General features: G+C 43.7%; 1 protein-coding gene across 1 annotated transcript in view; it reads right to left on the bottom strand.

Moving 5' to 3' along the window:
- Positions 1-27,435, bottom strand: part of ST6GALNAC5 (ST6 (alpha-N-acetyl-neuraminyl-2,3-beta-galactosyl-1,3)-N-acetylgalactosaminide alpha-2,6-sialyltransferase 5) — a 189,341-nt gene that overhangs the window by 17,774 nt on the left and 144,132 nt on the right. Inside the window, exon 3 of the mRNA XM_011953152.1 lies at positions 1,960-2,369. Within this exon, the coding sequence (XP_011808542.1) occupies positions 1,960-2,369 (410 nt within the window). The remainder of the gene's footprint in view (positions 1-1,959; positions 2,370-27,435) is intronic.

Below are 27,435 nucleotides of genomic sequence, written 5' to 3'. Positions count from 1 at the left end.
ATCAGAATCCCCAATGTGATCTGCTGGCTGGGCTACCCATGGTATCTGCTGGGCCTTCCAGGGAGGAAGGCCACAGTGCCAACAGCCAGCTCTTCCTCCTTCCTCCACCAGATCCATGCCCACTCCTGTCTGGGCCAGCCCTTGACTAGTCACAAGGTTTCTCTTCCACACAAAGAATTTGGGGGTACTGGATTTAAGTCTTTCTTTGAGACTATTCTCTAATAATGAGTTGCTAGCCAAAGAATGGATTTATTACTTTATATTCTTTATTGCATTTATCATATCACTTTATTAAAAAAAAATTTTATGAGATGGGATCTTGCTATGTTGCTCACACTGGATTTGAACTCCTGGGCTCAAGCCATCCTCCTGCCTCAGCCTCCCAAGTAGCTGGGATTATAGGCATGCACCACTAAGTCTGGCTCTCCTTTAGTTTAAAGATAAGCAATTGACTCAGTAACAGTTTTTGTAAGAGGGATAAATTACAACATAAATGTATAACAGTACAGGTTTTAGAATTAAGGAAATGAGGCAATTTGATTATTAGACCAGTCCGTCTAGCGATTGGCAGTCACTATCCCCTTTTCACAGTAAGGTCACTGAGTCTCTAAAAGGCTAGATAACTTGTCCAGGTCCTTACAACTAGACAGTGACAGAGCCAGAGTTCCAACCCAGGGCTGTACTCTCTAGTGGCCTTTGATTCTTCATTGTCCTTTCTTCACCTAGATTTGTCCAGCTGACATCTTTTCACCTCTCTTCTTCACCTTGTGTCACCCCCACCCCCAAGTTCTCCTGACTGCAGCCACAGGGGGCTTTTCTCCATCCCACTGCATGTTCTCTCACACCTGATTCCCTGGACCTCCAGGGAGGTTTCTCCCTCCCGCTCCCAGATCCTTTACTTTATCCAAGACTTGCTACCCTGGGTCTCAGCTTATGTATATCTTTTTGAGAAAGCATTTTCCTTATCTCCCAGACCAGTAATTTCCAAAATCTTTCAACCTATAGTGAAAAATACATTTTTACATCGTGATTGAGGCACACACACAAACAGTTTTAATTTCATTTTCTAAAGTGTGTAATTCAGTGATATTTATTTGACATTCACAGGACTGTGCAACCATCACCACTAATTTCAGAACATTTTCATCACTTTGAGAAGAAATCCCTATCCATCTATCTCCATCTCCATCAAACCGAAATAAAAGTTTCATGAAACAATATCTTGCCTAACTTACTGTGTGGGATGAATGCTGATAATATCGTTTCTATTCTACTCTGTTCCATTTTATCCCATTCTTCCCGTTACTTTAGAAAAAAAATCTTTCAGTGCCTCACTACATTGATTTCATGTCTTAATATGGAGTTGTAGCTAACAGTTTGGGTTTCCATGGGCTGGGGCCCAGGGCATGTCTACAGCACCATTTTCTTCCCTCACAAGACCCTCAGTGCACTGGCTACTACTTGGTAAGTCTCCAAGACTTTATACACCTGGAGGGTGGGCTCTTGTGTTTGACTGTTTCCCTAGGGCCAAGCACAGTGCTGAGCAAGTAGCGGGCACTCAATAAATATTGGTTGACTAAATAAATGTTTGCCTTTGAATGGGAAAAAATAAACCCACACACTTTTTTTTTGGTGAGTGTTCATGCAAGTAAACTGAAATGCAATAAAACTGTTATATTGCACTTTTAACCAATGAAGGCCAGTAGCTGTATAGCCTCTTCCTCAAAAATAAGGCCCTGAAATATCCATATAATTATCTCCATGCTTCTTTTCACTTTGCCTTGTCAAGTCAGCTTGAGCAGCCCAGTCACGCAGAGGACCCTACAAGTGAACTCTAGCAATGACATGAGCAGTGGAGCCCACAACAAAAACCTATAGCAAAAGCTTTGCTTTGGGTGAGTCAGCCAATGATGACTTATCCTCACCCTCCCCTGCATCTTCTTCCCTGTGCCTTTGTACCTGTCTTTGCCAGTCTCCTGCTTGAAGAGATCATCAAACTGCAGCATCTTGTGGCGAGTAATCATGAAGGCCTTCAGCCGGGGCAGCACCTGGCTCAGGAGATGCAGGTTGTTGTAGACCTGGCCCTTGCCGTCCCGCCGCATGTAGCTGCTGGGGCCCCAGAAGATGAACACGGTGCCCTGGCTCACGTTGAGCAGGTCGTGGCGGTTGCGGAGGATCCTTTGGATGCTGGAATGCGCGATGACCCTCAGGCTGGTGCGATTGCCCACGTCGCTCCCATAGCCGCGTGTGGGGGCATCGTTCATGCGGATGACACACTCTGTCTGGTCAATCTGGGAGCCTTGCCGACTGTGCAGCAGATGCCCTGAGCTGGTCACCAGGGCACAGTCCCTGCAGTGCATTTTCAGGGGCTGGAAGGCAGGGGGAGAAGGACACTGTCAGGGGCAAAGGGCTTAACCCTGAGTCAGCACCAGCAGGCTACTTCCCTGCCTTGGGAGAAGGGCACCCATCTCTCCTCTCCTCCCCTTCATGTCAGAGGTATATCCCTTCTGCTGTTACTTTATGGACCCTTGTGTTCTTTTCTAAATGGGTGACAGGGAACACTGGACAAGGGCAAAAGGGAGTTAGCACCAACCTATCAAACATTGGACTAAGGGCTTTACTGATATGAAATAACCAAATCGACACATCAACCCAGCAAGGTTGCTCTCGTGGTCATTTTACAGATGAAGATACTCAAGCATACAGATGTTAACAAATTTGTCCAAAGTTGCCCTGTATTCCTAGCAAGTAATAAAGTCGTGCTTTTAGCTTTCAAAACTAGGTATTTTTGAGTCCAAAGTTACTACCAAGTTGAAGCAAAGACTATCCTGCAAATTGCTGTGAAACTAGTTGTGATGCTCTTAACTCACCTTATTGGAAGTTAAACACTGATTAAAATTCTTGGATGCTGTACAAATATGTTTATCCTAAATAAACATCAACTAAGCATCATATGGGAAATGACATGCTGATGGTAACCCCTTAGAGGCCATAATTTTGAAATGACAATTAGGATGGCTTCTTCTATTTTAACAGATGAGGGAGAGAGAAACTCAGTTGTCCCATTTTCATAAACATAAAGAAAGCCTCAAGCTCAGAGGCACAGACCCCATCTAGGAATTGCAGGGCCTAGGTCCTTCTCTCATCTGCAGTGAATACGCATCCTGGCGAAGTTCTGGCCGGGACATGGTGTTCACCACAGACAACTCCAATGGCAGCGCTCAGTTCAATGCCCTGAACCAATGATTTGCTTTCAAAACACCTATGTCCTAACAAATTAAACATTCCCATGTTGATGTTTAATGAGCAATATTTCTAGTTGCTGTCTGAAGACAATGTAATTAGGACCTGAGGCCAAGGCCAGAAAATGTACAAGAAAATAATAATCAAGATGTTCTGAAGAGATGTTGCATTGTTAGACTTTTTCCAGAGCCTATGCCCTCCTCTGTTAGCTTTGAACAGGACATGCTGGCTTCCTGCACTATCTCAGGAAATTGAATCCAACTTAGTACTGCATATATTCAGCTTTGTGTTTACTTTGGGAATTTCCTGAGACATGGCTGTGTCTTCAGAACTACACTGAGAGCACCTGAGGGCAGCCAGCTTCCCTCACCTTGTGGTGCCTCAAAGCATCAGCTCTGGGATGTAGCAGGATGGGCCCAGCCTTGCTTCCACCACCTACTAGCTATGGGACCTTGGCAAGTCACTAACCTCGACAAGTCTCAGTTTTCTCATCTCTAACTGAGGTTAAAACCTCACTCTACTATGGTAGAATAAAAAAAATTAAGATACATACAGTATTAGATTGAGCCCTTTGAAACTGCCAATATTTGGCCTGCAAAAATAGCAACTGCATGTGATTGAACCTTTAGCATAGGATTGTCGCAGAGATCATTCAATAAATGATAGGTGCTATCAGGATTATTGGTCAGTGTGGAGCCTTTTGCTCCTGTCCAGTGTTCCCTATCACCCATTTAGAAGAGAATGCAGGGGTCCATAAAGTAATTGTACAATAAGTACTCATGATATAGCACTGACCACTTAGGGTTTATAATTGATGCAGGGCTTATGAAATGGAGGTTCTACCATTGCAAATTTTCACAGTTCCCCCAACATCTAATTACTCTTACATGACAGGCACTGTGCTAGGCAGTCAGAATGCAAAAATGGGGCAAACAGCCTTGAAAGCTTATACTTTAGTGAGGGACAGTGGTCAGTAAAGGAGGACAATACAGTGTGACACAGTATGAGGAGCGGAGGCCCTGCTGAAGTCTGAGTAAGGGGCTGTTGAGAACTCAGCAAAGGTGGGGGCACAAAGGAAAACAGTGGCCAATCAGCTAATATTTATTGAGTGCTTTTCGGCCACAACTGTGTTAGGCACTGTTCTGATTTTTTATAAATATAATTGCATTAATCCTTCAACTAATACTCTAAGATACTATATTATCACTCCCATTTTACAAATAAGAATATTGAAAGATAGAAAAATGAAGCAATTTGCTCAAGATCACACTGTAAGGTGGTGGCAGTGTTGAAATTTGAACCTCAAAACCCCGACTGCAGAGACAAAGGGACTCACCGTTATGACAACACAGTACAGCAGAATAAGCAGAATCAGTGTCATGGGATGTTTTCTCACTTCGCTGCCTCTTTCCTCCCTCTTAGAAACACAGTGATGCTATTTTTTAATCAGTAGTGTTGTTACCACTCTGAGGAGACTGGGCTCAGGGGATGCAGTAAAGTGACAAGAATCTTCTACCAAATACCTCCATTCCTTTCAGGATCATTTGAAATAGATTCGTCTAACTACAACGTTAAGTACACGATGCTGAAATGTGGTTGAGACCAAACCTTCTTCAGCAAGAGCCACATTCTAGATGTCCAGAAGGTGGCCCCTGTTCCCCTCAGAAAACTACTGAAACTTGGAGTAAGGAGTCCTGAATTCCTGGGCGAACTGTTGGGATGAGAGGCAATTTCAGTGGCCAAAAAATGGAAGAAATGCTTAACTTAACTTTCCTCTCCCTTATTTTACTTGCACATCCCATACATAAATGATGAAGAGGGAAGAGTTCCATGATAATTTATTCAATGGTGAAATTCCTATTATGTACCAGGTACTGAACCTGGTGCTACAGACATTAGGTTAGTGCAAAACTAACTGCCATTAAAAGTATGCCCAAAACCACAACTACTTTTGCACCAACCTTAGTAACACAATAGAAGAGCATACAGTTGGCTGGGCGCAGTGGCTCATGCCTGTAATCCCAGCACTTTGGGAGGCCAAGGAGGGTGGATCACGAGGTCAGGCGATCGAGACCATCCTGGCTAACACGGTGAAACCCGTCTTTACGGAAAATACAAAAAAATTAGCTGGGCATGGTGGCAGACACCTGTAGTCCCAGTTACTTGGGAGGCTGAGGCAAGAGAATGGCGTGAACCTGGAAGGCAGAGCTTGCAGTGAGCTGAGATTGTGCCACTGTGCTCCAGCCCGGGCAACAGAGCGGGACTCCTTCTCAAAAAAAAAAAAAAGCATACAGTCCAGGTTGAGGGTGCCCCCAGAAAAACCATGACAGGACTATGCTGTAAGTGCTATAATGCAGTTAGGCACAAGGGGCCATGAGACCAAAGAGGAGGGAACATTTAAGCCTATTCAGAAGAGCCAGAGAGGTGGGAGAACAACCAGAAAAGGATTATGTAATGGAAACCAGCAGAAGAGACAATTTTAAAAAGGAGCAAGTAGTCAACAGTGTCATAGGACAAGTAAAACAAGACTTGGGGAGTGGGCTTTGGATTTGATGACTTTGGCCAAAATAGTCTCAGCTGAGCAGAAGTGACAGAGTCTGATCGTGGTTGGATTGAGGAAATAGTGACTACAGTTGACTGCAAAGAGTTGATAGAGGGTTGATGGTGGAGCATGGCAGGACTGACTTTGACACGAAATACTTGTGGCCAGACAACATTGATTTGTTCATTCATTCTAAAGACCTTCACTGAGGACTTAATACACCCCTGAGGTTCTGTGTAACTCAGCACATTTGCTTAATAAGGTCGCTTTGTAAATTCATCCCAGTGGACCCTAAGGCCATGGGAAGCTGCTTTTTCTCATCATGCTCACCTCGAATTATCCTGAATTTTCCGGTTTGATCTGTAATTTTATTATAGTCATTATTACTAGGGAAAACATTCTGAAGAAAGGTCCCAGAAGCATGTCTTTCCCCTTAATTAATTATTCTGCTTCGATTCTCAGAACAGAGACTGGTTGGCAGGTGAAACACATTGCCTTCGGGGCCTTCCAAGGACCTGGTACTCTTTCTTTCTCTTTGCTCACAGAAGGCCAACTGAACACTCTTTCAGAGAAGGCCAAGTTTCCTGACCTTGCCATACTGACCCTCTGTGATTACTGGGCACCACCAGAACATGCCAGGTCAACCCAGTTCTAAAAAGCCACCCTCATGATTTCTGCTACCTGAGAAATCTGAGCTCTGGTATTGATTACCTCAGACACTAACACCCATTCTTTGAGTTGTGCAGATGCACCAAACAATGCAAAAAAGATCGAAGTCTGAATTATGCCTTAGGTGCTTTTGGTAAGGGGTGCCAATACAATGACAATGGCTGTTCTAAACATAATGTTACAATTCCAGCAGCTGAGAAGATCACGTACTAAAGGCTGGGATCCACTTCCAAAGGACAAAATGAAGTCTGTTTCTTGTATTCAGGGGGACTGATGATACTTTAGACGGCAGAATGGCGAAAAAGTGTACAAACTGTATGACTGTGTTTCTCATGATTTGGTACAGTCCTCTGAGAGAAGCATGCTCCCATACTCTCAGTACCATTATAACCTTTAGCGTCTTAATGATATGGGTGGAAATATTCATGCCTTGGTGAGTCAAGATTCCTGACGTAATATTTACATGTTCTTCCCTTAAGCATTCAGATGCTGGGTTGATGAATCACTAAGTGGAACACAGGGAGGTGAACTTGAAGCTCTGCCCGGAGGCCTGGGAGATGATGCACTGCAGAGGACACAGGAGGGGAGGTGGCTCCAGCGGGCTCTCCGCCGAGCAAGGCCTTCTCTCCGACTTCTTCCTCGTAGTGTTCAGCCTCCTCAATTCTTTGGAACATTTTCCTTAAAGCCTCATTGGTGAGATACTCTGTTCCTTCTTAGGAAACATAGGCCTCTATCTTAGTGCACTCCTAGCTTAGTCTCTCTTCCATCCTGACTCATAAAAAAAATCACTTAATTAATACTGAATAGGTGGATGGATAAATGAGTGAATGAAACCCAACCTCCTGCCTTATCTATCCTCTGCAAAACCTACCTTCTGTCACATACAAAGTAGATATCATGTGGTGCCATAACCAATCACTTGTCTGTACCCAGGCCTTGGTAAAGATGCCACAAAGAGAAAGGGTGGTGAGCTATGGAAACCTCTGTCTGCAGAGGAGGCTGAGGCCATTTGCCACTGGGCAGCCTCTCAGCCTAGGGAACCGTAATGACCAGAGTCCAGGGCACTGCCTGGAATTAATGGCTGGCTGGGAAAATGGCCCAGGACACAGTAAGGGTCATTAAGCTCAGCCAGTTATTAATCCCCAGTAAGAACTTGATGCCAAGGTCATTAGAGCTGTTGTGAGGTGAAGAATGCCCAGGAAAATGCACAGCACATGGAGGAGTGACTGTTCTTCAGGCTGCTGATGCTCAGGGCTACAGCCTGGGCTCCCAGGAGCAGCATGCTGTATAGGAGCCAGTGGGAGGCAGGTCTCTAGAGGGAGTGTGAAGACACACACACACACGTGCATGCACACTCAGAGCTTACCATTTTCTTTTTGCTGTCTCTTTTGTTCTTTGATAATTTTAAGTATTTGCCATCATCCCAGAATCTAAGACACTATCTGCAATTTAGAGGAGGACTCATGAATATTTTAGAATGTGTGAATGAGTTTCTCCTTCCATCATCCCCACCCGCCCCCAGCAACAACAACAACAACAACAACAACAAAAACCAGCACCATCATCAACAAAACCCCCAAACAAACCTAACATCATGGAATAGGGAAGCATGACTACTTTCATCACAACTAACTCCTTTGGACTGTGACGACAGGAGCAATCCCTTCTTGGGAAGCGTGCTCAGGGAATCAAGGTCTGATATCTGTCACAGCCTGAAGAGCAAGAGCAGAAGGAATTCTCCCTGTGACCTAGCTGATGCCTCTGGGGCCTTCCTTAAGAGAATAGGCCAGGCCAACTCAAATTAAACTTGACACCTAAAACACTCAGCGATGTCCTTGCAAACATTTGCAGCATGGCAATATCAGGCTTCCGTTTTTAAAATTCTGATTTATTTGGCAGAGGGAAAAGTACCTCAGAGCACAATGTCCATTAGCTCAGTAATGAGACCGGTCTTGCTCTGGGAGCTGCCTGTTGGTCTGGAGCAAACATAAGACATATTAAATGGCTTCAGGTGTTTCAAGAATCTCTGCACTTTCCAATCTGATGTTTTCCTATAATTACTATGCTTTTATTAGCTGTCAATCTCAGTTCAGGCTGACACTGGGTATAAGCCATGCTGATTATTTAATGTGATTCACTAGAAAAATGTTACTCTTCCAAGTTGTTCCTTTCTTTTTTGTTCAATGACAAGCCCAGCCACCAGCCTTCACTGCCAAGAAGTCTTCCTGTCTCCATCCAGTGAATGCCACCTCATCTGATTTCCATCTACTGGCTGGCTAAGGATGCAAGAAATCCGTGGGCAGAAGGCAGTACTGAGTGGTTTAGAAGATAGCGTTCTTGAGTCACTGGCTTTGACTCTGCTTCTTCCACTCATTAGATAGATAATTTGGAGCAAAGTTGCTTAGCTTTTTTGAGCCCCATTTTTAATCTGTGACATGAAGATAGTAAAGCCAAACTCAAAGGGAAGTTTTGCCATCTCAAGTAGTGGAGCACCTTCTACCCAGGTGCTCAAGCCCAAATTCAAGGATCTTTCTTGATACCTCTTTTTCTCTGCCCTTTACAACTCATATAATCCTATTGGGTCTATCCTACTACATATGCCCCTGTTCCTACCACTTCTCACCATCCCTACTGCCACCATCTTCATCTAAGCCACCATTGTCTTGTAGTTTTTGCAGCACTCTTAGCTCTTAAGTTCACTTATTTTATTCTATCTTTTATATTTCTGTTCCTGTGTAGATCCCAGGATCCCCTTTAATATGTAAATCAGATTATGTCACTCATCTGCTTAGATCTTACTGTTTGCTTCTTATTGCTTTTGGAATAAGAAACCAAACTTTATATTTTTATATTTATTTTTATAATTTCAACTTTTATTTTGGATTCAGGGGTACACATGCAGATATTTTACATGGGTATATTGTGTGATACTGAGTTTTGAGGCATGAATGATCCTATCACCAATAGTGAGGATAATGCTCAATAGTTTTTTCAACTCTTGCCCCTATCAGTCCTTCCCCACTCTAGGAGTCTCCAGTGTCTATTTTGCCATCTGTATGTCCATGACTACCCAATGCTTAGTTCCCACTTATAAGTGAGAACATGTGGCATCTGGTTTTCTGTTCTTGCACTAATTCACTTAGGATAATGGCCTCCAGATGTATCCATATTTTTGTTGCAAAGGACATGATTTCATTTTCATGGTTGTGTACTATTCCACGAAAAGACAAACTTTATACTGAGCTCTGTGTCATGACTCTCAAGATCTGTAGCTTCTATCCTTGTGTATCCTTTCAACATCATCCTGTACAGAACTCTCCCTTGCTTACACTATCATTTCTCTACTCCTTGCTGTCTGATATACTTTATGTCAGCAATTCCTCCACCCAAGCCACTATTCTCATGTCTGCATGATGACTCTTCCACGTCCTTCAGGTGTTACCTCAGACTGCCTCCCAAGGGAGGCTTTCCCTGACCACTCAATCTAAACTAGTCCCCTTTCCCACCTACTATAACTACCTCTCATTATCCAGGTTTTTGTTTAAATTCATGTATCACTACATAAAATAATCTTTGTATGTCTACATGTTAAACTCCCTGAAAGGAGGGACTTTGTCTTAGTCACACAGTATCTTCAGCACCAAGGACAGTACCCAGCACATAGCATTCAACAAATATACTTTGCAAAGAATAAGTGAATGATAAGCCATGTAAAGCACTCACCACAGTGTCTGGCATATAACGAGTGTGAAATAGACGTGTTTATTGTATTTAAGTGTCCCCGTTCTTCCAGTAAGCAGTTCCTGATATTTTCTCACTGGGTAACTAAGATAATATTTTCTAAAGCCCAGTATTTGGAATCTGCATATGTCATAACCACCTTCAGCACTAAATGACCTTCAGAGGGAGATGCAGGAAATCCCATTAGTTTTTTTTATTTAGCTCCATTCTATTTTTAAAATTATTTTAACAGCTTTATTGAGATAATTTGCAAACCATAAAATCCCTCAATTTAAAACATGAATTAAAAATAATTTTTTTGTATATTTACAGAGTTGGGCAACCATCACCATGACCTAATTTTAGAACATTTCTATCATCCTGAAAAGAAATCTCATGTCCATTTATAGTCACTCTCCATTCCATGCCCAGCATTAGGCAACCACTAATCTACTTTTTGTCTCTAAAGATTGGCATTTTCTGGACATTTCACATAAATGGAATAATACAATATATAGTCTTTTGTGTCTTGCTTCTTTCACTTAGCATAATAATTTTGAGGTTCATCAAAATTCTGCATCATCTTGTACATATATACATATGTGTCTAGCATGTGTCAGTACTTTATTTCTGTCCATACCACATTTTGTTTATTCAGTCATTACCTGATGTACATTGGATTTGTCTCCATTTTTTGTTTTTTGTGAATAATGGTATTAGAAACATTTGCATACAAATTTTTATGTGGACATATGTTTTCATTTTTTCTTGAGTAGATGTCTAGCAGGGGAATTACTGGGTCATATGACAATTTTGTTTAACATTTTGAAAAATTGCTAAACTACTTTCCAAAGTGACTACACCATTTTACATTCCCACCCACTATGTTCCAATTCTCTACATCCTTGTCATCACTTAGTACTGTCTCTTTTGATTATTCTAATGGGTGAAAAGAAGTACCTCACTGTGCTTTTGATTTGCATTTTCTGAGTGACTAATGATGAACATCTTTTCATGGGCTTATTTATGCCATTATTCTCAGGTTTTCAATTGCATCTACTGTGCCCCACCCTCCACCCTAAATAAGTGCCACTAAAGCTAAGTGATTCTATTGAGCTCTGAGCCAACATTCAGCTGACTTCTCTGGGAGCCTTGTACGTGGAGGCCCCACTAGACACAGGAGATGAAGTGAATTTTCTAATGTTAGCTAGCAAAATTTGGGTACCTCTCTACACTTAAGGGTGTTGTTTAAATGGCCTATGTCTTTTTCTATTCTCTGTACAACACCCTTAAGTCTAGAGAGATAAACCCAAAGTGAAAAATAGAGTGAGCAGTAGCTGGGACATATTTTGATACTGAATCCAAATTTTGTTAGCTAAGGTTAGAAAATTCACTTCACCTAGTCATTTACATTAAAATGAGTTTCATAGACTCATGGAATAATATTGTTGCAGAAATCTCAGAGATGATCTAGGCCAGTAATTCTCACAGTGTGGTTCCCAGGCCAGCAGCAACAACAGAGTCTAGGAACTTGCCAGAAATGCAAATATTCAGGCACTGCTCTAGACCTTCTGAATCAGATGCTCCAGGATGGGGCCCAGCAATCTGTGTTTTCCTAAGCCCTCCAGGTGCTTCTGATTCATCCTCAAGGTTGAGAAGCACTGGGCTGGGCCAACATCCTCATTTTACAGAAGAAGCTGAAGCTCAGGGGGCTATGGGATTTGTCCAAAACCATACACAAAAGATAGCATCTGGGATGAACCCCAAGTCTCCTCACTTCTAAAAATCCAAGACAATCCACCTGTATTCATAGACTGTTCAAAGTCACTGGGTACTCACCGAAAAGGAATCATTAAATAATAGTACACTTAAGTTGCAACCTAAAAGTGTAAGTGGTTTTAAGGAAACAGATAAATAAGAAGGAACATCCCTAGTTTAACATGCTGCCCTCACTCAGTGGGCTGCCTTCCTCTCCACCACCTGCCTGCTTATTTGGAATAAGCAACTGGGAATAGCTACACAGCATTTCAACTCCCAATTACAGGAAAGATGCTGAATGCCTCTGTACATGGCTGGGGTTTTTTCTTGCCCCAGAAGCTGGGCCATGGGGGGCTACTGTCATGCCAGCACAGCCCCTTAGAGGTGGGACAGTCAAGACTCAACTTGCTGTTGTGGGTTTTCTGCCTCCCTCAAAAGCTATGTTAAAGCCCTACACTCTGGTACCTGTGAATATGATCTTATTTAGAAACAGAGGTTTTGCAGGTGTAATTGAGATGTAAGTCAGGGTGAGGTCATACTGGATGAGGGCAGGCTCTCAATCCAGTCACGGGTGAAGTTATAAGAAGAGACACAAAACACAGAGACACACAGGGAGAACAGCACTTGATGGTAGAGGCAGAGACTGGGGTGATGCGTCTAGCAGGTGAGGAACGCGGAGGATTCGCTGGCAACCGCCAGAACCTAGAAGATGCAAGAAAGTATCCTTCCCTAGAGCTTGCAGGGGGAACAAGGCTGTGCCAACACCTTGATTTCAGACTTTTAACCTCCATAACTGTGAGAGTAAATTTCTGTGGTTTTAGCACAGCCGATTTGTGACAATTTGTTCTGGTAGCCCTAAGAAACTAATACTGTGCCACCAACAAGGTCGCTACCCTCTGCCTAACACCCTCCCTCTGGTGCCTCTACTTTGTAATTCTCCTCCTTTGTCTTGCAGCTTTCACCCTTCAGTTCATTATCTGCACACCTGCCAGAGTGGGGTTTCAAAGCATTGCTCACACCACTCCCTTCCCTTGCTTATAGAATAAAACTGAGTTAATTACCTGGTTGGGATCTTGTCTGCCTCATGGCCCTCACTCATTTCACTCCCCACCCTACTCTCTACTCTCCGGCCTGGCTGATTTCCCTCTTCTTTCTGTTCCTGGGAGACAGTAGGCATTCCTTCTTTGGTCTCCAGCCTTTGCTTTCCCAGTTGTTCATAAGCTTGGTTCCTTCTCATCTCTCAGGTCTCAGCTTAAATGTCACCTCCTCCAGGAGGCCCTTCCTGACTGCCTCCCCCACTTATTCTATAACAAAGATGCTAACCATGCATAACACTGACTAAGTGTTCAACTAATGTGCCAGGACCTCTTCTGAGCCCAATACGTATGTTACCTAACCTAGTCCTGAAGACAGTCCCGAGAGGCAAATTCCACCATTCTCTCTTTTTTAACTAGATGAGGAAGTTGAGGTACAGTTTACCACCTCTCGTGACCCAATTTGTTTCCTTCATGGTAATTGTCAAAATCTTTAATGATTTAAATTTTTTTTTTTTTAATTTCTGTATTGTCTGTTCCCTACCGCAGGAGCACCATGAGGCTGGGATTCTGCACAGTGCATGGCATACAGCAGGTGTTCAAGAAATAGTGAAAGAAATCTCTGTGCCTCAGTGCCTCACTTTCTCAGCAAGCAGTAGATGATTTTCCTCTGTCTAAAGGGGGCATGGACGAGTTGTCAGTGGGTCAAGCCTATTTGTTTCTTTTCTGGAACGCTAGTACATTGGTTGATGTTACGCATTGGCTCACCTCAGTGCCTTCAGATAACTCCCTGACATGATTTCCTTCAAAGGTCACTCGTATGCAATTACTTCCTCTAGGAAGAGATTGGACATAAAGGCCCCCTGCGCTCATTAGAACAAACAAAAAGCTGCATTTTCATTAGAGTGAGGTGATATTTAATGTGGCCCGACAAGCCCGATTCCATGAAACTGGCTTCTTTGGCCTCTGCTGTTTGAAATGGCCCTAAGATAAACATAGCATGGCTCGAAATCTGGAGGATAACTGAGAATTAACGGTCAAAGGCAAAAGAATTATGAGAACTTGGAGTCGTAAATATAGCTGAATTAAATTGGGGGAAAAAAGCTGAGGTTTCAGTCAATCAAATGAGAAAAATATTGAATTGACCAGAATCGTAAGTGTAGCATTAGAGTGGAGAGAGCACTGGCTTGGGAGTCAGGCTGGGGCTCAGATCTCAGTTCAGTCATCTATTGGTAGGTACTTCCCTACTCTCAGTCTCAGTTTTCTCATCTATAAAATGACTATGGTAGACACTCAGTAAGCAGTAGCTATTAGTATTATTATGGCTTAATTGTTACAGATATAAAGAGAGCCTTGTGGAATAACCTGCCAGTACCTCTCCCCTCATATCCAGCCACTCAGTGACCCTGCTGACCCAACCTCCTGTGTGTCTGTTGACGTTAATCATTTCTATCTTCCTGTAGGTTGCTTCCCCTGACTCCACCCCTAGTTCAACCCACTATCATCTTCACCTAGTCACTGCCATGCCTCAAACCCAGTCCTCCTACATCCACCTCAATCCATTCTCCATACCAGCCAGAGTGGGCTTTCTAAAATGCACTTTTAATTAGGAACTCCTTGGCAAGTCCTTCTGTATCTCATGCCTCTCATGGTTCCTCTCTACTCCAGCCACACTGACTTTGCTCGACCTTGTAGCTCCAAGTGGCACTATTCATAAAGTCTGGCCTCGGGTCTTTGCACATGCTTCCTCTGGAACCCAAGTCTCCTCGATTGTAAACCAGAGCAATAATACCAACCTCGCAGAGTTATTTTGTGACTTAACTGAGATAATATTCAAACTTACCCTCTCTGCCTCTCCCTGTCTATGATTTTTGGAACTCCTTCATCTCCCATTCAAAGCATCACTTTCTCAAGGATCCTTCCCTAAACTCCAAGACTAGTGTAGCACCCTGTTTCTCCCTTTATAATTCTCATCATATTGACAATCACTGATTCAATGTCTCTCTTTCCTACAAAGTTGCTAGGTTCTGAAGAACTAGGTTCATGTTTGTGTTGGATTTAAGTCACCACAATATCCCCAGGACCTAATACACAGTAGGTACTCACTAAATATTTGCTATACAAGTAACTAAATTAGTTAATGCAGGTGTGAGAACCATTCCAGAGTGATGACCTCTCTCAGGTTTTCTATTTGGGTTTTCATTCTATTTTTACATGCCTGAGTATAGAGCAAGAGACAAATCTATCCCAAATCAAATATTTAATTTGGAATAAGTACTGTTTTCTTTTCTTCTCAAAAACGACTGAATAACTCAAAGTAAACCAATTACACTTAACCTGACTTCTACTTGTTTTAATATCTAAGTATAAGGGAGGTTCCAGAATGAGTCATCCTTTGAGGTTCTGGACACTGACAGCTGCCAAGTAGCAAATAACCAGATTGTGGCAGTGTTGACGCTCTGGTTCTCAAGCTGATGGTTTGTTTACTGAACTGCCTGTGTTAGGGGCTCTGAGAGTGGAAGAACGGTCATCAGCTGCCTGGATAACAACTCAGCACCCCAGCTGGAAATACATGAGTAAACAAAATCATAATTTTTCACTTTGCCAAGCTCAGTAAACACCATCTTGATGAGCTACCAGTGAGGCAGCCATTAGTTAAATAAATAAAGCATGAGGGTAGAAACAGGATTTTTGACACAGGCACCGTCTACTCATTTGCTAACTATTGATGGACATTAGCTGTGATATACCCACTGGGGAGACGCTTTGCCACCTGCGTTAATCTTGCTAAATGTGATGCATCCTCTGGGGCCACAGAATGGTTTACTCTGCAGCAGTGAAAAATCACATTTTCTTCTTTTTCCCTTTTATGTGCACAATGCAAGTTATTAAGCACCTACTGTTTATATAATGGAACCTTTTAGGCAGACTGCCCAGACACAACTGCCTTCACTCTGCTGGCTCTGCCCAGATTTGGCAAGGAATTGTAAAATACAAGAAGCAGATTCCTGGCAAGAAGAGATGGAGGCCCCCTGCTCCTTCAAGAAGGCTGGGAGTGAATGAAGGCAGATAGGATTGATAGCTTAAAAGAGTTTCAAGGTTTAGAAAACTTCTTCTTTTCTTCGAAACAGGGAACATTTTTATCCAGTCTTCTTTTCTTGATATTCCTCTTACGGCTTCATCCATTTATATCAGACTTTTCTTTAGATTCTGCTTAAGCACATTAGTAGATCTATAACCTCTTGGAGACTTTCAGGAGCCTGACTCATGGCTTTAGCTATCCACTCTGTAGAGATGTCTCGAGTATTCTAGCTCTTCCCCTCTTCATGTCTGGATTCCAACTCCCTGGAGTCCTATGAACTCTTTCTATTTCTGTTGACAATGACAATAAAAACCAGGTCCAAGTGCCAAAATAACAGGCATAATGACCATCAATTTTTACAGATGAATTTTTGTATTATTACTAGCATCTCAGTTAATCCCAATGTAAGCCTGTAAGATCCATATCACCACCTTAGTTTATATTGAGGAAACAGGGGCTCGGGATTAAATTGATCAAGGTCATAGTTTCTGCGGCACAGCTTGTGTCAGTGCTGAGGCCAAAGCCACTCCCACATGTGTGCACGCTCTTTCCACCATAATGTGCAAAATAAAATCAGTGGAAGGACTGGAAAGAAAAGAGGACTGGGGAGTCTTAAAGAAGAAAAAAGAAAACCTACATAAATGGGTTAGTAAATAATAAAAATGGCAGAAGAAATCAGAAAGCAGAGAAACATAGAAATTGGAGGTATTGAGAACACATAGTGACTGTAAAAATTCTAAGGGACCCAAGAGATTGACGAAGGGACTTAGTGAACAGCCTAGAATTTGGGAGGCGTTCAGCCCAGGAACTAACATTTCCACACCACTCAGAAGCTGCTGGTATACAACACACTGCATTCCCATAAATGACATTCATAATGGTGATCATAAGTCATCAAGAAAAGCTTAAATTAAGTTTTGTTCACTTAGGTAGGAAAGTATAAAATCAATTTGGAACCTTCAACAATCATTTAGACAAATAAGATTTGGTGCTGAACGGGACTGTGCTTATGTTATTTTAAGCCTCATTTGCTCGTAAAACTCATGTCTCAACCAGGCTTCAAAATGAGGTGCAGACTACTTTGAAAAGTTACTGCTGAAGGATAAATATGTTTTTCTTTCTTCACTCAGGTATGATGGTGATGACTAACTTTCCACCAAAATTCTTGCTTCCCTTTCAGAGTATGGAGTCACAGATGGAAGTGGCTGCCCAGTCAGGGACTTCGTTTCTAGTCCCCATGCCTCTCGGGAGAGCCTTGTGCCTCCTAATGGAACGGGAGCAGAGGTCATTGGAAAACTTCAGAAGCAGGTGTCTTCTCCAGTCTTTCCCTTTCTGACACCTTGATACACATGGCACAGTAACATTGGAAGCCGCACATAGAAGGTGGCAGAGACAAAGAACAGAAGGAGACCAAGTCCCTGAATAACCCTAGCCAATCCCCTAAATACCCTACCCCACGTTAAACCTGAGTGATACTTTTTGTTCACATATGCAATCTTAGGGTCTATCCCTAATAAACTAGGAGGCACACTGGCCCTCCTGCTATCTATTCTTATTCTAGCAGCCGTCCCTGCACTTCACACAAATAAACAGCAGGTTTGGATGAGATGTACTAGAAACTCCCACTTTTTTGACCATGTGAACAAGACAAAAGCTGTCATTTTGGAGCTATTACACATGTTTGGGGATCCCTTTGTGATAGCAGGCAATGCAACTACAATCATTGTAGTTCAGAAGCCAAGAAACTTTCTCCTTTTTTCCACTTTTTGTACTAAGTAGCTAGAGTGCAGGAGTCATATGTTCTTTCTAAAGTACAGTTCTGATCATGTCACTCCAACGCAATGATCCCTAAAGAGGGACGTCTATATTTCCAAAAGTGCCACTTTATAGCTTATTTTCAAAATGTAAAAAAAAAATTGTAAAATTTGTAGAGTTCATTTCAAGAACTCTACACATGCCCACACTGGACCACTATCCACGTGTCCAAATGTACCCTGTCCTTGCCTTTCCCCTTAGAATAGCCTTCCTCTGGAATGCACTCCCAGTGGTCCCAGCTGCAGTTTTTGACAGCCTACCCAACATTCCAGGTCCTATGTAAAGGCTACTTATTCAGCAGAGTTGTCCTTAATAGTGATTGCTTGGGTTCAAATCCCTTCACTTACCAACTGTTGACTCTGGGAAAATCTCTCAACTTCCCTGTGTCTTAGTTAACTCACCTATAAAGTAATGGTAATGCTAGACCCGAGCTCATAAAGCTGTGAGGGTTCAATGAGTTAATCTGTAGAGGAGCTTCCACCTCCTCCACTGCTATTAGCAAACCCCACTACTCATTGCAGCTATTTCTTCACCAAACTCAGCCATTTGTGTGTCACTTCATGGGGAGGCAGAATAACTTTCTTTTTCTTTGTGTCCCACACTGTCCCACAAAGTGTTTTCAATATAAAAGATGCTCCACAAATGTTGGTTGAATGAATAACAATATGAATTTCCGAAGCTGCAGAAAGTGGGTTTCCGCTTTCCGTTCATTCACGCGTCACTTGGAGGACTGTGATGTTTCCTTCCAGCTTGAATTCTAATAAGAAGACAGTGAGGTCTTTGGATGTCCCAAAGTTTTGAAGAGGCTCTGATCAGTTTTCCAACCTTCAGTGACATTTTCCACCCTTTGATTGTGGGGACCTGATTTGCTAGGAAGTTTTGTTTCGGTTTTTCAGGTGCAAGGCTTAGTGAATTGCACTGGCCAGGTTAAGCAGAAGTGGTCACATTCTTTTTTTGTGCTTGTTTCTGGACATGCCTGAGGTTTCAGTGATACCCAGGGCTTGTCTTGAGAGGCCAAAGAAGGGTTAAAGAATTTGAAGCTGCAAGGACTAAATATCCTTTAGAGCTGACAGTGTGGGAGGCACAGGGCAGAGGCCACTGGAGAAAGGCATTGTTAAATACAGAGCCTTGACAGACCGCAGTCCCCACTGCACTGGCCCAGCTCATTTTTAGTTGCACTCAGGGCTGATGTGATGTTTATCTTAAAAATAAGACTTACTCAGGAGAGATACCAGAACTGCAAATCAGTGTTTTGTCAAATACAAGAAGACATGTCTCTCTCAAACATTATTGAAGTTAAAAATACTGAAACAATAAAACTCCCCCATTCATTGAATGATACCTGGTATTAAGTAATTCCACTTCCTAATGAACTTTTCCACTTGGATGGTACATCAGAACATCACCACCAACGCATCTAAAGCTGAACTCAACTTCAGCCTTCCCAGATCTTCCATGCAGTGAAGGTCGCAACCCCACCTGGCTGCCCATGCCAGAAACCTGGGAGTCACAAAAAACCCTCTATTTCCTTCTCTGCAACAAATCAATCATTAAGTCTCATAACACTCAATTTCTCTCAACTCTGCACCTTCCAGTTCACATTGTGCTCCTCAGTCCAGCCTTCCACCATCTCTGCCCTGAATGACTCCAATTCAATTATAATGGTGGTTTGTTTGCCAGCATCTTTCAGGAGGTTACAGTTGCCTTGCCTTGGGATGTTGTCTTACCTACAGAGCTTGGCATAGTTTTCAACACACAGAGTAGATGCTCAATAAATGGTCACCCATCGTAAGCTCACACTTCCAGCAACTGGAAGAGGCCAATGGGAAAGTATACTTCACCCCTGCCCTCAAATGTAGGTGCTCTGAGACTGGGTCATAAGCCCAGGTAGAAGGGAACCTGAACACATTTCAATTTATCTTCAGTGTAAAGGGCAACACGTATTTTGTTGTAAGTGATTAGAAGGCAGGAGATACACCTTTGGGGATTGAGTACATTACAGAACCATGAAAGGATCTGGAAGCACTGAGCAGTGGAGCTGGCACTGGCACCTGCTGCTTGCCTCTGTCATTAACATTCATTGCTTTCTGTCTTTGGAGTGGAGGTGAAGAAACTCTCTTGTCAGTACCACCTCTCCCAGATTCCCATCAACTGGGGAGAGCACCTACACTGGGGATAACGTTCTTGGGCCGCTGATGACTGGAACCACTGTGCCCAGTGCCTGCCTTGCTCTTCATCAGTTTAGAGACAAGCCTGTGGGGCAAGAGCCAGACTCCAGGAGTGTGTTCCACAGCACAACACTTGTACCCAACACATATTAATTAATTAATTAATTCATTCATTCATTCAAAAAGTGTTCTTTAGTGGTCCACTATGTTCCAGGCACCATTCTGCAAGCTAAGGATACCAGAGACAGGTAATGAGGCCGAATCTCTACTATGAAGGAGGCTACATACAAACTGGGAAGATGGACTGTAAATCAATAAATAAGTAAAATACGTGCAGTGGTTGACACCTGCCATCCTTTCTCTGCTGACTTTGCAGAGCCCTGCATGTTATGCTGCTGCTTGGCATGTGGAGCCAAGGCTACGTTTCCCCGGTTCTGGAGGGCTGGTAAGCTTAGCCCTCTGAACCCTTCTCAGTGACACCTCCACAAGCCAGTGTGAAAGCTAGAATTAGGCCCCTGAGATGAATCAGTCCCAGCTCCACACAAAGGCTGCCCAGCCAGGATGCATGTGTGTGCCTTTTAGAAGGCAATTTTAAATGCAACTGGCCGCGCTGTGCCCTTCTATGGAGACAGCAGGATAGGTGAGAAAGAGGAGGAAATTAACATAAGAGGAGCGGAGGCTTATCCAGAGTGCTTACAGGGTCTGGGCAGGAGGGCTCCCCTGGCTAACAGGCCAGGAGTCTTTCCTTAATCATATCTCCCAGGGCTCTTTTTTCCAGTGAAAATGGCAGCAAACAGGTCAAAGATAGCGTGCACGACCTTTAAAATAAACCACATAAGTGCCATAGAAGAAAGAGAAGCCTTGGGAGGCGAAGGAGCTTGCCCAAGGTCACCCAGTGAGTTACTGCCAAAGCCAAGACTAGAATTCAGGTTAGAACTTACAGTCAGTTCCCCTTCCATTTTGTGGTGCTGCCTCCTAGGAGAAAATCTTGAAGAATAATCTTCTTTCCTGAAATCAGCCCTGGACCAGACTGGGCCTCCCTACATATGTGAGCTTTGTAATAGAAGACTGAGCTGACCTGCCGGTGTTCATGTTTTCCACCTGCGGAGGGTATGTGGGTCTCTGTGGCCTGGCTGCAGGGGCCCGTAGCTGCAGGGGAGAAGGCTGCCTGGAGGAGGGGCAGCAGGAAGGAGGAAGCCTGAGTGGGCCTTGATGACCCGGCACAGCGGACAGGGCTGTAAGTCTGCTGACCTATGTCTTTCCATTGACCTCCTTCTCTCACTTTCTTCTTCCAAGCATCCTTCCCATGTGACCCCCAACTCGTCACCCCACGACAGCCTCCTGGCCACCCAAGGATCCCGTGTGGCTACAGATGCACCCCATGTTCCAGACCTTTCTTTTTTTTCTTTTTTTTTTTTTGAAACGGAGTCTTGCTTTGCTGCCCAGGCTGGAGTGCAGTGGTGCGATCTCGGCTCACTGCAAGCTCCACCCCCTGGGTTCAAGCCATTCTCCTGCCTCAGCCTCCTGAGTAGCTGGGACTACAGGCGCCCGCCACTGTGCCCGGCTAATTTTTTGCATTTTTTTAGTAGAGACAGAGTTTCACCATGTTAGCCAGGATGGTCTTGATCTCCTGACCTTGTGATCTGCCCGCCTCGGTCTCCCAAAGTGCTGGGATTACAGGCGTGAGCCACCGCGCCTGGCTCAGACCTTTCCTCATGACATTTTCTGATCAAAATTGATCTACTCCATGATCCTTTTTTTTTTTTTTTTTTTTCGAGACAGTCTTGCTCTGTTGCCCAGTCTGGAGTGCAATGCTGTGACCTCGGCTCACTGCAACCTCCACCTCCTGGGTTCAAGCGATTCTCCTGCTTCAGCCTCCAGAGTAGCTGGGATTATAGGCGCCCGCCACCACACCTGGCTAATTTTTGTGTTTTTAGTAGTGACGGGGTTTCACCATGTTAGCCCGACTGGTCTCAAACTCCTGACCTCAGGTGATGCACCCATCTCGACCTCCCAAAGTTCTGGGATTATAAGAGTGAGCCAGCGCACCCAGGCTCCATGATCTATTTTTAACAGACTATTTCAGGTTCAGAGAGAGAGTTGATTCTCACAAAGTAAATTGTGTCCAGGCGTAAGAATGCAATTTCTAAGGCCAAAAGGGATAATGGTGGTGGAATATCAGGTATTTTAAAATTTTTAATAGGATGATGGGGGAGTGCAAGACTTCAGAATCGATGAGGCTTTCCAGCACCTCTTGATACCTATTATGTTTATGCCTATGCCCAGGACAAAGAGAATCCACAGAAAGAGAGAGCTGGGGCCAGAGGAAGGATACAGAGGAAGGTAGAAAGGGCAGAGGCAAGAAAGAGGACCTGCCTGGTGAGGGGCTGACTAAGGAAGGTGGATCATAGCAGATGGAGTTGGGAGAAAGGAAGCTTCTCTAAATCCCTGAACTGACTAGCTAGGGATTCTGTTGCTCTGTGAATGATTAGGTCTTGGTTTGCTCCAGAGCAGGACTGGGGACTACTGAATAGCCATGCCATGGTGGCTCCTTAGGCCCAGATCATATCTTGGCTCAGACTCCACAGGCAGTCCACACTGTCCCTTTGTTCTCTGCAGGGAGCTTCTGGGTCTCACATATCAAAGTCCCTTGTGAAATCCCTAGAATCAGGTCTTGCCCTGGAGACCTTCCCTGGCCAACCAGAGCACACAGTGCTAGGCAGAGGTGAGATGCTTCCCAGCCCACCTGGAGGCACCTGCCATCTGAGGCCTGGAGGCTGGAGAAGGGCGCAGGTTTTTCAGTGAGCCCCTGGGAGACGCTGTCTCCTGTCCCTGGCCTTCTGTGCATCTTACAAGTTCCTATACCACTAGCAAGGCTCTGAGTACCTGGAGAAGGAGAGGTGATATTAACGTGAGTCAATTCATCCATTCATTCAATAAATATCCTGAGTGTCAGCTCTTTCCAAGGACCACCTAGGTACAGGGAATACAGTGGAGAGTAAAACAGCCACAGCTGCCCTCACCAACATGTGGTTTGGTGGGGAAGACCAACATTAACCAGAGAATTGCACAAATGCAAAATTACAACTGCAGCCAACGCTATGAAAGAAAAGTACAAGGTGTAATGAGAACATTCTCTGTGGGGAGCACATAGGGTCAGCTGCAGGGTGTTGGAATAAAGCTGTGGTCCTGGCTTCTGGGAAGCTCCCAAGCTTCCAGGCCCATACTAACCAAGCAGCCCTTTCCTCTGCTGCCTGGGGCCTGGCTGCAGCTTGTTATCTGGGCTCTCTCAGATCTGTCTCCTTTACAGTGATCCTTTTATTCATGTATATATTCTCCAGTAGATATAACTGAGACTGAATTGTGAAGTTAAAATGTAAAGCAAACCCATGCGGGCTTAATCTGCCAGCATCAGCACAGGACACCTGCCTATGGCACCCCAGTGACTCCCCCCATTCGGCCCCTTTGAGAAACTGTGCCTCCTGCTTTGTAGCTCACACTCTTCTAGTTGGCTCTACAATGGCCCTGTTCCACCAGGTCCCTGTGCTCAGCCTCACCCTTCCTTGTGGCACTGGATATAATAATAATAATAATGATAATAATAATGATAAACACAATGTAATAAAGTGCAGCAGACAGAGAAAAAACTGCCCACTCTCAATCTAACCATGAAGTCTCCTGCCTCCTTCAGTGCCAGGATTTCTGAGCTGTCCCAGATTTCAGCTCTGCTCTGACACAGTTCCTTCTTGACTTGTGCCATCCTGCAGTTCCGAGTGGCTCTAGACGTTAAAGCTCCATGCCGCTTTGTCAGCACAAACCTCCAGTTGCTCTGCCTGCCTCTCAGTGGGAACCCGTGCTGGAAGAGCTTCAGTTGTGCTTATCGGGTTCCAGGCTCTGCCTGGTGCCGGTGGGCCTGAAGCTAAGTCATGGAGAGTATTACAGCTTTAATCCGCTGTCACCATGGACAGAGCTGTACCTAGGGATGCGCAAGGGAGTTTTAGTTGTTATATGGAAAAATGAGTTTCTATTGTGTGCAGGAGAAATCCCCAGTGTATTGGTTTGCTAGGCTGCCATAACAAAATACCACAGGCTGCGTGGCTTAAATAACAGAATCCCTCCCCACAACAGTTCCAGAGGCTGAAGTCTAAGATCAAGGTGTTGGCAGATTGGGTTTCTTCTGAGTCCTCTTCTCTTGGCTTCTCCCTGTGTCCTCATATGATTCCTTGGCCTGTGTTTTCAGTGTCCCAACCCCTTCTCATAAGAACACCAGTCATACTGAATGAGGGTCCCTCTAAAGGCCTCATTTCAACTTAATTACCTCCTTAAGTACATCCTGCATCTTCAAATACAGTCACATTGTGAAGTGATAGGAATTAGGACTTCCACATACAAATTTGGGGAGATACAATTTCGCCCATGACACCAAATTTGCCAAGAAATATATATCCATAAAGAACACAGATGATAGAGGAAAAAAAACAGAAGGGTTCTGAGATGTCACTTCTCCTAAAAGGGCCAATACAAAGGACTATCTCATTTTCAGAGGTGAGAACAAAATTGGGAATGAAGTCTAGCAATTCAAGAAAACCCAAGTTTTTAAATATTTATTTTTCACAATAGGTATAACTGGGTCTGAATTTTTAAGTTAAAATGCAAAACAAACCCAGTTTCTTAATGCTTAAACTTTACTGGTCCATAGTGTGACTTTACTGAGGTATGAGAGACCACAGCATCCTCCTCTGAGTTTCCTGTAAACTAATAATCAAATCATGAATCTAACCTAGGTTCCTTAAAAGTTTTGAGTCCCATGATTCCCTCTATTTTCTGGACACAAGCCTTCATTTAAAGGACACACTGAATCTAATACTGTTGCAAGCAAATACTGCATTATATTGGCTTTCTTGGCCTGCAATTTTAAGGGTACAAACTTCACATGAGAAATTAAAACTTTTCACAAAATGCTTTCTTGGGTCCGAAAAGGTACAACTTCAACCCCAAAGCATATGTTAAACTGGAAGGGTAACATCCTGTGTCTATAAATTTCTTGGGGTCCCAGTTTTGCTAGGAAAGGTGCAGATAAATTATAAAGCAAGGTTTCTGCTTCAGAGAGGTGTTTGCAACCACCTTAATTTTCTGCTTTTATGGATTCCATGGCAAGTGAAAGCTTTCATTAGAATAATTAAAACACTACTCTCCTGCAGAAGAGAGAAATGATTCATGCTGGGCTTCTAGGAACTGGCGACATCCCAGATAGCACTTACCTAGATGTGCATTTTGTTGGCTGGGGGGAAAAAAGACAAACGGGGGCGCAGCACAGATTGCTGAATGGCATGACAGCATCTGTGTATGAAAGGCATTTCTGTTCTTATTAGGAGGTCTGATTACATGGCTCTCAAATTTCCCCTTAAGCCTCCTGAGATGTGTGTGAGGTGCAACCTTGTAAATTGTCAGCACATGGAAAGCTAAGATTTAGAGAGTAGTTTCCAATGTGCATCCTATAAAATGTGTCCCATGAGGAAGATTAGTATCAATCACAGGCTTATTGGAGAGGGAGATGGGATCCAATGATAACCTGGCACTATCAACTAGAGTAATGGTCTAAGAAGAAAAAGCAATCAGAGAGGAGAAAGGAATATCCACAAAGAAATACTGAAGTAGAAAGTCAGAGTGCAATGTATCATATTGATGAACAGGAGCTGTTATCCAGGACAAAGGCTCATGTGAACAATGCAGGTTCTCACACAATTGGATATTGCCTATTGCTTATCTTAAGTAGAATGAGAGGAGACACACACATATCATATCAAGCCATCAAGCATCTTGACTCGAGGTATGGCGGTAACAAAATATAATGAAGTCATTAACAGTCAGGAGTCTTACCTGTACTATTTGGGAGTCATTTGCTAATTCCAGAGGGTTCTATAAGAGGAACCACATTCTGGTTTCACAGAGAACTTCATCTTGGAAACAATAAAAACAACATACCCCTGCCCCCAACCAATTTGGTTTCTTGGATTCTGGTAGAATTATTCGAGTCATTATTCCTCAGGATGTGAGTTTATAAGCAGGGGATGGAAGAAAGGTTTGAATACTTTTTTAAAAAGAGACTGGTTTGACTACATTTTTAAAAAAGACTGATTTGAAGTTTTTCATCTCCTCGAATTCCTTGACACTTTCCTCATCAAGAGGTAAATCTAATTTCCCTTGCCCTAAATATGGGCTCCTCTTAGTGTCTCACCTGCAATGAACAGAATGCAGTGGAAAGTGTCACTGTGTGACTTCTGTGGCTAGATTAGAATTGGTGATGTGGCTTCTGCCTGGCTCTCTGTCTTGGGATGCTCCATGCTGCAAGCCAGCAGCCATGCTGTGAGGAACCCCGGGTAACATGAGGAGGACATCTGTAGGTGTTCCTGCCTATAGCTCCTGCTGAGGTGCAAGCCACCAGCCAGCATCGGCCCCAAAGGCGTAAGGGAGCCTTTAATGATTCACACCTCAGCCTCCATCTAACTGCAAATTTCAGAATTCTGAGAGATAATAATCATAAACGATTACCAAGTTTGGGGTAGTTTGTTACTAGGTGCGTTCAGTAAGAGGCATGACATAAGGCTGGGCACAGTGGCTCAGGCCTGTAATCCCAGCACTTTGGGAGGCTGAGGTAGGCAGATGTCTTGAGTCCAGGAGCTTAAGACCAGCCTGGGCAACATGGCAAGACCTCATCTCTAAAAGAAATACAAAAATTAGAGGAGTGTGGTGGTGCACACCTATGGTCCCAGCTACTTGGGAAGCTGAGGTGGGATGATTGCTTGAGCTTGGGAGGTGGAGGTTGCAGTGAGCAGAGATTGTGCCACTGTACTCCAACCTGGGTGACAAAGTGAGATCCTGTATCCCCACACTCCCCCACAAACAAACAAACAAAACAAAACAAAACAAAAACATGGCATAAGCGTCATTCTCCCTACACCGCAAATGCTAGCTCTCCAATGAGAAGGAAGCTAGAAATACTTTGGACCACCTGATGAGTGCAAGACCCTAGTCTCAGATGTCTCTTAGAACCACATTCTCGGCACTTAAAAAATGTCAATTACACAAGAATTCCCTCAAGAGCATGCTTGTTATCTTCATATACCTCATAAGGAGGCTCCACAGTTGAAAAAGCATCCCCAGTTTACAGCTCAGAGTGATTGCTGAAGACCTGCTTAATGTTATTAGCACCAGTCATTTTCTTTGTCGTCAGAATAACATGGGTGCTTGGCTCAATTCTTTACATTATTTTTACAATAAAAAACTAGTCTGACAGGTTTTCATGTAACACATGTTCTGGATCTTTTGCTAAAGTAGTGTATTGGCAACGTGGCTGCGTATCTGAAGTTTGATTCCAAGGGCTTTTAATTTTCAGGGCAGTTT

Source organism: Colobus angolensis, unplaced genomic scaffold (genome assembly GCF_000951035.1).
Source record: "Colobus angolensis palliatus isolate OR3802 unplaced genomic scaffold, Cang.pa_1.0 Scaffold359, whole genome shotgun sequence".
NCBI lineage: Eukaryota > Metazoa > Chordata > Mammalia > Primates > Cercopithecidae > Colobus > Colobus angolensis.
The sequence above is the reverse complement of the archived record's forward strand: the minus strand, read 5'-3'. Positions and strand labels throughout refer to the sequence as shown.